General features: G+C 36.4%; 1 protein-coding gene across 4 annotated transcripts in view; it reads right to left on the bottom strand.

The window, feature by feature from the left end:
- ascc3 (activating signal cointegrator 1 complex subunit 3) overlaps positions 1 to 12,442 on the bottom strand; it is a 375,545-nt gene that overhangs the window by 12,469 nt on the left and 350,634 nt on the right. For all 4 annotated transcript variants that reach the window (XM_088625716.1, XM_088625717.1, XM_088625718.1 and 1 more), the window contains exon 37: positions 5,443 to 5,667. In XM_088625716.1, the coding sequence (XP_088481842.1) occupies positions 5,443 to 5,667 (225 nt within the window). The remainder of the gene's footprint in view (positions 1 to 5,442; positions 5,668 to 12,442) is intronic.

Here is a 12,442-nt window from a genome sequence, read left to right as displayed (position 1 = left end):
AGGTTAGTATTCAGGAAGCTCAGCTGCTGTCTAACAAACTTAATTAATCAAAAAGTCATTTCCTAGCTGTAACTATGACTAAAAGCACTTCAAGTATGCCAGCAAGCCTACAAGTTAATCAAAATGCTAATGCAGTACAAATTAAAGTTGTGATTAACATTTCACAGTAGCTGCTTGAGCAAATTGATCACACAAATGGGTTACACATTACTCATTTCCCCTCAGTTAGAAATGGGAAAAGGTTTGTCATGGGTCTGAGATAGATTGCAGACTTGCATCGCTTTCTCATTAAACTGTCCTGGATTCAAATGAAAAATTCCACTACAAATATTTCTGTTAGACCTATAAGATAGTTAGCCTGAAGGTTTTAGTCAAGTAACACATTTTCTACATTATTTATTTTGCCAATGGTAACCACTCAAACAGCTTTTCAAATAAAAAAATGCTGGCAAAAGGTTCCTATATTGCAAAGTATCTACACCTGCACTATCCCTTTTTATATAACTAATTCTATGATTACAAGTTGTTTATCTCTCTCTATACATATCATCTCACATAAACAAAGTTGCTTTACTGTACAATAAGTCTTCATTAAATAAAATTAAACTTAGGTAAAATCCACCATATGCTATGGTTTACAAACATTTACATTTTTTTCTCTTAGACACCCAGGTGCTTAGACAATAGAAGGTTCAATATGAAAAAAAAAGCACCTGCGTTTTCCCTATGAGAATAAATAAACTATAATTCTATTATGCTCGTGTTGTGATCACACTGATGTTCTATTTACTTCTTACTGAATTATGATTTTATTTCTCACAGTACACTTTAGCTATAAAATGCATATAGCACCACTAGATCAAAAGATGAGTGATTTAGCAATATCACACCAGTGCTGACACAGATTTTCATTCTGTCTGCCAGACGCAGGTTGTTTTCATGTTTTTTAAAATGTACCTTCTTTGGATTCTATTTTTTTTACAATATTCACTTAAATCCTCTACATTTCAATGGAGACAAACGTCTTTGTTATTTTAGCTGAGAACCCTTTGGTGAATTCATCACGCCATACAATGGCAGCAGGAGAGATGCAGTCTCCCAGCCCAGTCTTTTCTTCAGCAGCACTGAACCTATCTTAGCTGTCTGGCTGAAATTTAGTCAATATTTTATTCTAGTCTTTTTGGATTACATGTTTTAAAATGACATATTGTGAAATGAAAATAAATACAACATATTTTGTCACAGTCATGGAAGCTCCTACTGCTACATTTGAGAATAAAAAAGAGAATATTCCTGTTTTTTTAACATGTCTTATCCTAGTGGACCTTCGCCTCCACCAGACACCAATACTGTAAGTACAATACATGAATAACGGCGTTAACATTTTATAAAGCAAAGAAACAGGACAAAATAATGAAACACCATAAGTTTGGTTTAGTAGTAAAATATTTTTCAGGAAAATGGTTGTTAAATTGTCTAGCATATGAAGAAGTCTGAACGGACATGACAAAAGAACAACTTTCCATAGTCACACAATGTAAGCATCAGCAGAAACAGCTGCCATGCATGGACAATTGATAGCAGATTCAGAGCCTGTACTTTGCAGCTTTCCTGTCATGTGCTAAAAAAAAAGTCATTCCTGCTCTGCAGTTTGGGAAGCCCTGAGTGCAAATTGTTCAATGAGATAGACAAGATCTGTCTCAATGACGAGCTGTAAATTATTTTAACCGCTCCACACCTCCACTCATTATTCCCCTTTCTCCCAGGGCACACACATTCCTTTGAGATTTCATTTCAGCTCACAAGCAAACATACATTTAATATACCGATAAAGAAGGGCGAAGCTTTACTGTCCCTGGCTGCACAGTTAACACTTCAATACCTTTGTGAATTATTACTCCTATTATTATTACTCTTATGTATTTCTCAAACAGCATCGCACAACATCTTTTTGAAGCTAGAGGTGAAAAGTATTATCATTTATATAGCTACCTCCAGACATTTCAGCAGGTTGGTAGAGTTTATGGACATTATAGAACTCAATAAAAATCAAAGTATTTCCTCTAGAAATGTATTATAAGTCATGGCAAATAATGTTTCTCTAGCCTCTGAATTGTTGAGAGAGAACACACCAGTGTAAACAGCTTCTGGGTAGAAAACTGCAGACACATAGATATAGATGATGACTTCTATTACACATGAAATCACTCCAAATAGGTTCCTTAACTTAAAACAAACAGAAGCATATAAACATAAACTGTGTATACAGCTATGGACTGTCTTAATAGCAGACAATCCCATTGTAATTGTAATTCTAGCAACCAATAAATGCAACCCAGCGAAGCTCTCTGTAGTGTTCCAATGAGCAGTACTTCCATTTTGGAAAACTATATTTCACTATTTCTTCATACCTGACAGATGCGTTAGTCATATGACAGCAGCATGTAGATGAGTCTTATTAGAGAAAGGCAGCGGAACCTGCCTCTCACACATAACAACTGCTCAAAGGGACTACTAATAAATGTTACTATATTATACCTTGCAAGCTAATAATGATGGAAATGTTAACATGATGTGTGATCCCTTTAAACATTTGAATCTGCCCGTGTTAAATATCTCTACTTATAATTTTCTATGGCTATGTCTCACTTAATTTACCTGACGGTAAAGCCAAACAATGTAACGAACAAGCACAGCTCTTGGCTAGCACTTTTCTATTGCTCCAGAATGAGCTTCATGAAGTGGGATAAAGAGGTTGGATTTCTTTTATTGACATCATCTTTCATTTCTCTCCACACAGTCATTTATTGGGGTTTAGGCCAAGAAGCTTAACCTCCCCCTTTTCAATACTCAGGTCCTGAGGTTAAAAGACACACATGCTTTTTAGAAGCTTAATAGATGATGGAATCATATCCTTGTAAACATGTCTATCACCGACAGCATCTATCATTTTAAGCTTAAATCACAATCCTCAAAGACATACCACTCAAAGAAAAACACCATATCAGCTCACTTGGGTACCCTGTTGTCTCCAAACCTGAGATAAAACATTTCTGGAGCTTAAAGGACAGGTAAAATAAAAACCCATGTGATAATCCTTTTAAGCATGTTACAGTCCATAAAATGTTTCTGTATTATGTCTCTCATGTAGCTTCATTCCTTAGAAGCGCATCTAACAAGTGTTGCATTTAAAGTGACAGTGAAATGAATGTCTATTAAGAAAATAACTTTACATGCTTTTATTAAATTACAGTCGGAAACAAGTATAAATCATCTGCATTTTGTTTAATCATTTTTAATTGTATCCTAATATGTGTGATTGTTCAATTGACATTTACTGAGCCCGCTTATATATTTGTTCAACTAACTCACTGTTTAACCAAAAACAGGTTTCGAACAGGCACCTTACAGCTACTGTAGGTCAAAGGAAACTGTCCATGGAAACTATCGGGGAGGCACCAAAGGGATGATGATCCTTGTACAGCAGTACTGTACTCTCCTGAACATATTGTCCCTCAGCAATCATCAACACCAGGCACTTATCTCTGCTACAGAAGTCGCTACATCACCTGTAAATATATATCCAGTACCACGCTCATTCAAGGCCCCTTTGGACAATTTTGGATCTCTCAAATGACATCTTCTACCTCCAGCACCTTATTTACTACATCTCTTGCAGAAAATGTCTAGCTATTTACATTGGTGAAACAGACTGGGAGATCACTGCAGGGAACATGTCAAGTCTGTGAGGGTTAAGATCTTTCCAAGTCCCTAGTTTCTCATTTCACATTCTAATTGCCACTATCATATCAATCTCTCCATCTATGTTCTAAAAGAGGGGTTTTGGGACTCCTATTGCAGAAAGACGTCCAAAACCAAAGTTATCCTGAAATTAGGATCACACCTTCCCCCTACTCTCAACAACAGACTCGTTTCCTTCTAATCCTCTCTACTCATTTGGAGGTTTTGATTTCACACCTCTCTTCACCCCTCTTAACTTCAAACCACCTGAGTGTCCACTCCGTTTCTCTCCTGCTCCTGCCTCCTCTCCACTCCTGGCTTTTGTTCTCCCATGCTATATCAGCTGCTGACTTTCCTTTCTTTCTCATACCTGAAAAAGGCTCCACAGCTGTGTTTCTTTACTTCTATTTTCAGGGTGGATTTAACCTTTACTTGTTCCTATGCAGCCTATGCATGCTGATATAGCTACCTACTTGAACTACTAATAGAATTATAATTTCTTAATTACACAGAGTATACAAAATTGTTAGTAAATATGGATAAATAGTCATTAGAAAACAGGTCATTTTATTTTAGATTTTAATGATAAAATATATTATGCATAGTGGATTCAGAAATAATGTATTTAAAAGCAAATAAACACATAAAAAACAAAAATGAGGCCAGATACTATGAAGAAATGATTTGAATGACTTTGTCACATACAATAGGGATATCTGTGGATATTACTTCACTGAAATCTTTAAGGTGTGTGGCACGTCTGGAAATGTAGTTTTTTTTGTCTATGTATTCAGCTCATGTGTGATTAAAAACTACGTGCTGTGAAGGGAACACTTTGTGTTCCATTTTTAATAGACCCTTTAAAAATAAAAAAGGAGACGTACCATCTTTATTCATTCAGAATATCTGAACCACAGCTAGAGAGACAGACAGATAGCAAGAAAGGAAAAAAATAATCCCTGAATGAAAACGGTTGTGTGCCCTAGTGGTAAGGGGACATGAGGAAGGAAAAGCATCTATTTTTTGTGCATAAAAACTGTTTTCTAAGTATCTAAAACAGTTTTTATAGCTTTTAAAGGCTTGCATTTGCACTGGGGATATATCGGATATTAAACAGAGAAGAACATATTTTAATTAAAATTAATCAGATATCTATAGTACAGTGCATTGTAAGAAAAGAGGGAGGTTTAAAAAGTTTAATTTTCTATTATACCACAAAGTGGCATTATAAAGACTATAAATATGATTATAAACTGCTCCAAAGCTATATAGTTCTAAAGAGTTTTGGGTTTCTGCTTCTCATGTATCAAGGATTATAAAATGGTGTGGCCCACTCCCAGTACTGTAAGCTAAATGAAACTATATAAGTAATACAAGGTTAACATAATAGTTGCATTTCTGTCACATTGAATCATGCTGTCTTCCATGGAGGTTTATGATGTATGAAAACATATATGTGGCACTAAAACTTCCATAGAGCAGGTATGGCAACACAATAGTATGTTTAGAAATGCACAACAAGGAATAGTGTGTAGGAGAGAGTGTTTCAAGTTTAATTTTCTACCTTAAGTACGTTTTAAAATATTTTAAGTACTGACGTACTAAAATAACAGGGAATTTTTAGTCTTGAACAGAGATTAACTTAAGGACATATTATTTAAGTTTTTAAAAAAACACTCAGAGGCAGACAGACGGGTGTACCTGGCAAATTCGAATGGCATTGTCCAATACAGTCTTAGTGTCAGTAGCATAGTCAGGGCAAGGCAATGCAGCTCGGCTGAAATGAGCCTGAAGGAGAAGATGGGTCTTGGTGTGGGGGCTGTCAAAGGAATGAGGGTTCACTTCAATCGGAAGGCGGTGAGCCAGTTCACTATTCATCTGGTCCTCGTTGTGCCTCACAGGCAGTTCAGCATATTCTTCAGCATCCTGAATGAAAAGAAACAAGCTGATCAGTTTACATTTACTACTGTTTCTAAAATACATTTAAAAAAATGTACAAAAAAACAATGCCAAGATTATGCTGGTGATTTACATTATTACATTAGTCTTTATCATTCTGAAACCACTTAACTGATACTCAGGAAATAATACTTTTAAAAGACTCTAATTTCAATGAAATGTTACTTTACGGGTAAGATGAGGTAATAAAATGAAGTAGATCTGAGGCTAAAGAAGGTCATACTGTACATCATGAATGCCCACCTCCTGTCCAGGAGAGCTAGTGTGTCCACAAATTTTCATTTCAGCTCTTAAAAATCAAACTGAAATGAACTATTAGCTTAAATGGATGGCCTCAATCAAACTCTTAACGTGTTGCTGATTTAGAGAATTCAATAAAACCTCCTGGAGTCTCCAGGACAGTAGTAGCATCCCTGTCATACATATTTATATAAAACATTAAGATAGAAACCCACCACTGTATACATCTCCAGAACTACAGCTGAAGCAGGTGAAAAAAATCTTTTACACATTAAGGTCAAGCTAATCTTAATGCAACTGTTGGTTGCATTATCCTCAAGAATGAATTAACTGGAAACAGCTCTATCAACCATTCACTCACAACATTTTGTCTGCCTAACAGCCAATGGTTTCCTTTGGGATTTCAAGCTGTCAAAAAAAAATCAGCATAACAAAATAAAATATGGAAGAAAGATTTATATCTAAAAAAGTAATTACATATTGTATACTGTTTTATGCAAAGAAAGAGCAAAAAGTGCATCAGTATTAGATGATGAATGTAGCTTTTTTGAGTCACACATATATATATATATTAAGACAGTGTATATAAAAAACTGTTGTATTTTCTATTGGCAGAATGAGTAATAAGCCTGCTAGAAAAACATGTTTAATCGCATTTCTGCTTAAAGAATTCAGTTTGTGTACAGATTTAGTGGACAGAGAAGATAAAGTCAGACTGTAGATCAGTAAGCTAATGGCGTAACAAAACTATCAACATTGTGCCTTTTACTGACATTTACACAGGAATAACGTTGCTATAGGAAAATCAGACCACTTCTAGAGGATTAAGAGATAAAGCCAAAAATGAACAAAATTGGACAGTAATGCAAGGCTTTACATTTTTCTTCCATCTTAGCTTTAAAAGCACTTGTTTGGAGTATGTGTCTCAGACATTTCTTTATGAGTCCTGATTACTTCGGTCCACATCTCTTGGATGAGAAATTTATTTCCAATGATTCTCTAGTAACTTCGTGGAGAGACAGAATTTTACAGCTATGGACTTTTTCAACACAATACATTAAACAGAAACTACAGCAAACATAAAAAATAGGGAGATTTACATCATGCAATCAATGCAAAGAGTATGAATCACACGATCTTTCTCAAAAAAACTGTAGCGCTCTGGGGTTCACGTGGGTATGCGCCCTCGCCGCTGCCCCCCACAAGGTGCCACAAGGTGGTAAGAGACTGAGCAGTACGCTCTACCACTGAGGAGCAAGGGCCGAGAATGAAGGGGCTCCGGAAGTGGGAGAATGGGAGGAGTAGAGAGGGAGTAAAACAGTGTAAAGGGAGATAAGGGACTGAAGAAGGGTAGGACCAGAGTGGTTGAGACAAAGGTATGTGAGAACCTGGGTACTGAAACAGATGCATACGGTGATAGGACCCAGTAAATCCCTGAGAAGCGAACAGTACAAGAAAAGTGGGGGAAGAGAAAATACAAGACAAGCAGCAGGAATTCTGAATGAGATACAGTGAATGGATAGTTTTAGCAGGGAGGTCAAGAGGGTCTTAAGATAGTGTAGATGGGACAGTCTGAAGTCTTGGATTAGCAATTGCAAGGAACAGTTGGCATGTGGCAGACAAGATGCTCATTCTACTAAAGTTGCTTTTTAAAATCAGTTTAAGAAGAACAGCTGTCCTTGTATGTTATCACGTAACTTACTAGTGGATTTTCAAGTGATTGTTCACAGTATTGATTGCTACTACATTGCAGTTATAAAGCAGTAATAATTTGTTACACTTATATAGCGCTTTTTTTGATACTCCACTCAAAGCCCTTTACAGTAATGGGGACTCCCTTTCACCAATGTGCCGCATCCACCTGGATGATGCGACAGCAGCCATAGTGCACCAGTACACTCACCACACATCAGTTATCAGTGGGGAGGACACAGAGTGATGAAGAGTTCATAGATGGGGACTACTAGGAGGCCATGACTGGTAAAGGCCAATGGGAAATTTAACCAGGATGCCAGGGTGTTTCTCTTTTCAAGAAACATCGTGGGATTTATAATGACCACAGAGAGAAAGTAATGTCTCATACAAAGGGCAGCACCTTCTTACAGTATAGTGTTCCTGTCACTATACTGGGGCATTAGGACCCACACAGACCGAAGGGTGAGTGCCCCTTACTGGCCCCACTAACACCTCTTCCAGCAGCAACCTTAGTTTTTCCCAGGAGGTCTCCCAATCAGGTACTGACCAGGTTCACACCTGCTTATCTCTGATCGGGATTTGAACTGCGTACCTCTTAATAGCAACTGCTTGTCTATGCCACTGTGCTAAACTGCCGCTTAATTATTAAAGTCAATGTTTCACAGGCTGGTACGGTGCTTCAGTGGTGAGCATTTCTGCCTCACTGTGCTGGGGTCCTGGGTTCAATTGTGGACCTGGGCTGCTATCTACATGGGGTTTGTATGTTCTCCTTATCTTCACATAGGTTTCCCTCCAGGTGCCCCCATTTCCTCCCGAAGACATACTGGTAACAATAACCCATCAGTCAAACCTGGAGATCTGTTGTGTTGTTGAAGACAAATTAGCATCTCACTGCCAAAAGGGCTTGATGGGCCGTGAATATGGATATGGCTGAAGGAAAATCTGAAGGAAAATCAACTCAAGATACAGAACTGTCCATTCAAAACCCATCAAAAACTGAGATTCTGTAAAATACACGGGAATCTTAAACGTGTTCATATTTAGTCACAAGGTTTTTTTCTAATAATATAGTCCACAGTAATTCTTTGTGGTCACTAAGTCTGCAATGTTATTTAAATATGACAATACAGATATCACACAACCAAACAATAAAAAGGTTTTATTAAAGTGACTAAAAAATACTGTAGCAATATTTTTCACTCTCATAAATGAAGAAAATAATTTGCACTGTGAAGCAGTGCTTAGGATTCTAGACTCGTAATTGGAAAGGTGTGCATTTAAATCCTAGGTGAGACACTTCTGTTACACCCTTGAGCAAGATATTTCACCTGAGTGGTTCCGGTAAAGTACCCAGCTGTATAAATGGGTGCAAATATAAGTCACTTTGCATAAAAGCACCAGCTAAATTAGGAATGAGTAACACCCTGTACACTGTAGAATGCATACCTAGAAAGCAATACAGCAATGCTCTGCTTTGATTTACACCAAAAGCAAAATAAATCACTCAAAAAAGCAGAAAACTATGAACATGCATTTAAGTACATTATGCCATTGTATACAAAAATATTTAGTCTAAAAGGAGAATAAAAAGTGAGATAAAGTTGGTACAAACTTATAAATCACCAAATGTAGCATTTGCCAAAATATTTAAAGTAATTAAACATAAATGGAGAGAGTTATGACAAATTATTAAATTAAAACAATAATGTATATAAAAACTAAAATACTGAGAACCAACAGGAATGTACTACGTTTTTCTCTCCTTAAAATTGTAAGAGAAAGGACAAAGTCTGCATCTCTGAGGGAGATCCTGTTGTTTACTGCATGCCATTTGCAGTTTCACTTGTGAAGAATTTGCTGAAGAGATTAAGACAGAGGTTTTTTTGTCTTCTTAACCACCAGAGATGTTGCACAAAAGACCCTCCTTGATGTCAGAAGCCTCTACTGATACTCACAAGAAACAGAAATAGTTTTTATTTACTACTAGGCACATTATTAGTACCTCCTACTTTAACCAACTCTCTATCTAATTTCCTGGGCTTGATCAGTGACTGTAAAAAAAGGAAGGAAAAAAAACAGAGGTTTATTACCAGCGCAACGCCAGTAATTAAAGGAAATTGACAAGCACAGAAGCTTTTGTGCAGATGGGATTGTGACTGAATAGAGGGCACAGAGGTTGCTAGAGCCCATTATAAGCCTGTGTGATGGAGGTCTCTGCGCATGTCTTGCTGTTGTTTGCTTAGCGAAGGCCAGGCAAATTGCTAGCTGCTAGTATGTGGCTTCGGTTTGCCCAGCTGTCTCAGAATAAAGACGTTTTCTCTCACAAATGCTAAATGACAGTGATTGGCAACCTTTCGATGAACTCCGTCTGTGACACTGCTACTGTTTTCTGAGACTTCACAAGAGTGGCTAGAATTGGGCAACATGCTGCACATTTCTATCAATTGGGTCCTGCTGTTCATTCAGGATTCTCTATTTTCTTCTTTTCTTGAACAGTGAAAACCTCAATCTGTTCCACAAATGTCGTCAGCTAAGGAAAATTGAGAACTGATCTAGTGGCTCCACAAAGTGTGGGTTAATAAAAGAAAAGAACAAAAAAATAAGACTTACTAAAAATACAAGCCTACCTGTTGCATTGCCAGTCTGTCTTACAAAATACAATGCCAGTCTGGTTTCTAAGAATGCTGTGCTTCTTAGTAAATTGAAATTGTGCAGTATGGTATTCTATACAGTAGATCATTTTTTATCTGAGATAACTGCCAAAACTAAAGAGGAAAAAAAAATCTTATGATATGGATTCCAACCGAATGTTCATTGTAAGAACAGAACCATTCACTACAAATTGAATCCAGTTGAGCTGATTTCTGTTTTCTGGTGAAATGGTCATTGATCCTTAATAATGGTAACGGTATTATAATGATTTTAACATCATGTTTATAATGAACAATGAGCATCTTATTGAAAAACTGTTTCTTTATACAAACACGAGCACACAGATCAAACTCAAGGATAGAAAAGAAAAAAATGTGATTGATAAAAGATGACTATACATTGACTATCTTTAAATAATCGAATAAGGTAATATGAAAAACATTGTTACTTTACACTAAATTGCAGTTTAAGATTAGACTCAAAAGTGAACCTAGTTAAAAAATAAGTATAATCAAAAATAAAAAAAGATTTAAAATACAATTCGTAAGCATAGCATGGTGTGTACTTGCAAATCAGATTTTAGGAGAGGCAATTTGACAAACGTTGATTACATTTTACACTGTTTTTATGTTTTTGGTCATGGGAATACTTAACATAAAACAGTAGATCACATTGGGAATTGCTACTGTACCTTCTTTGATTTAATTTATTTTTATTTGAAAAGTTTTTGAGGATGATAGAGGGCTCACGTTGACTGAATAGATTTAATTTGAATCTATATAGTATTAAGGTGAATACCACAATGTAATAATATTGATATTAGAAAAATAGTTGCTGACTTCCTTGATAAACTGTCAAAAGATTAGTGATAAACAAGAAAACTAAATGTATTTTGATTCACAGCTTCCTGTTACTGAACTAAATTCCCAGTATGTTACTCCTTTGTTATTATTTTCTTCGTATTAACTCTGTTGGGGTTATCTGGTACTTAATGGAAGACTTTGAGAAAATAATCCACTTGGATTACAAGAGACTGATGTATGTTTTTCCTTACTGAAAACAGAAACACCAAAGAAACAGCCAAGTGAATTTTAATATAATGGATGTGAAAACCATTAACTAATAATAACATTTAAAGTTCAAGAAAATCTGAAATAGTAAGCCTATTTAATAGAAACGTGCAATTACCCATTTATACAGTAAATGTAATTCCCCACAGAATATTTTATTTGTAAAATGTTCCATTAAATTGCCGTAAAAACCATTAATGACTAACTGCAGAAAAAATGCATCAACGAATTCAGCTGTAGACTTCTCCACTGCAGAGAGCAGAATGATCCCCACACCACCAGATTCCTCTTCCACGTGTTAATGTAGTTCTTAGGAGGCACAGCCATGACCACATAATTATTTCACAATAATACACATAATTGAGCCTAACGCAATGTCCGATTCATGCCAGTGCTTCACAGAACTACAGGGTAAACTAATAAAGAAAGTGGAGGAGGGGTGGAGGCGAAACGCTTCACTGCTCAGGAGAAATCCTCTGAGGGGGTTTCACATTGCACATTCACCTCTGAGTCAGAGCTCTAAAGTACAAATTGCTGCTGGTCTTGGTGACGACCTGGGTCAGCCAACCTGCAGGAGCCACACAGAGGTCATGGCATAGTGTCTCGAGAGGGAAACAGCTTTGGAGCTCACACTTCTGCTGAACTGGGTGAAAACACTGACCAAGAACCACATTGCCCTCAACAAGGTTAAATGGAACTTTTCTAAGAATAAGTCTAGGCACGCTGTAACAAAAAATTAAATCTCACATAAGGTATCCAAAAATGAATGTTTGATTTTTTCTTACGTACAAGCCTAAGAAGACTAAGTGCCACAGTTCCATTCAAGCATATAAACAGGAAAAAAAGTCAAAAGGGAAACGCAAGGTCCAGTTTGAGTTATTGAGTTTAATTAAGAAATAACAGTCAGTTCAAGAGATGTTAAGTAGATGACTATAAAATTACAATAGAACACAAATGGCTAATAATAGTAGAGAAAAACTCACAACTATTTGGGCCTGTAAATGTTTTCAGCGAGGGCTAGGCTATTTCATTATACAGTAAAACTCAACTTTTATAATGTTTTTATATTTTTCTTCTGGAATTCC

Source organism: Lepisosteus platostomus, chromosome 3, assembly GCF_059453375.1.
Source record: "Lepisosteus platostomus isolate fLepPlt1 chromosome 3, fLepPlt1.hap1, whole genome shotgun sequence".
Classification (NCBI taxonomy): Eukaryota; Metazoa; Chordata; class Actinopteri; order Semionotiformes; family Lepisosteidae; genus Lepisosteus; species Lepisosteus platostomus.
Note: the sequence above shows the minus strand (reverse complement) of the source record. Positions and strands in the feature narration are given on the sequence as shown.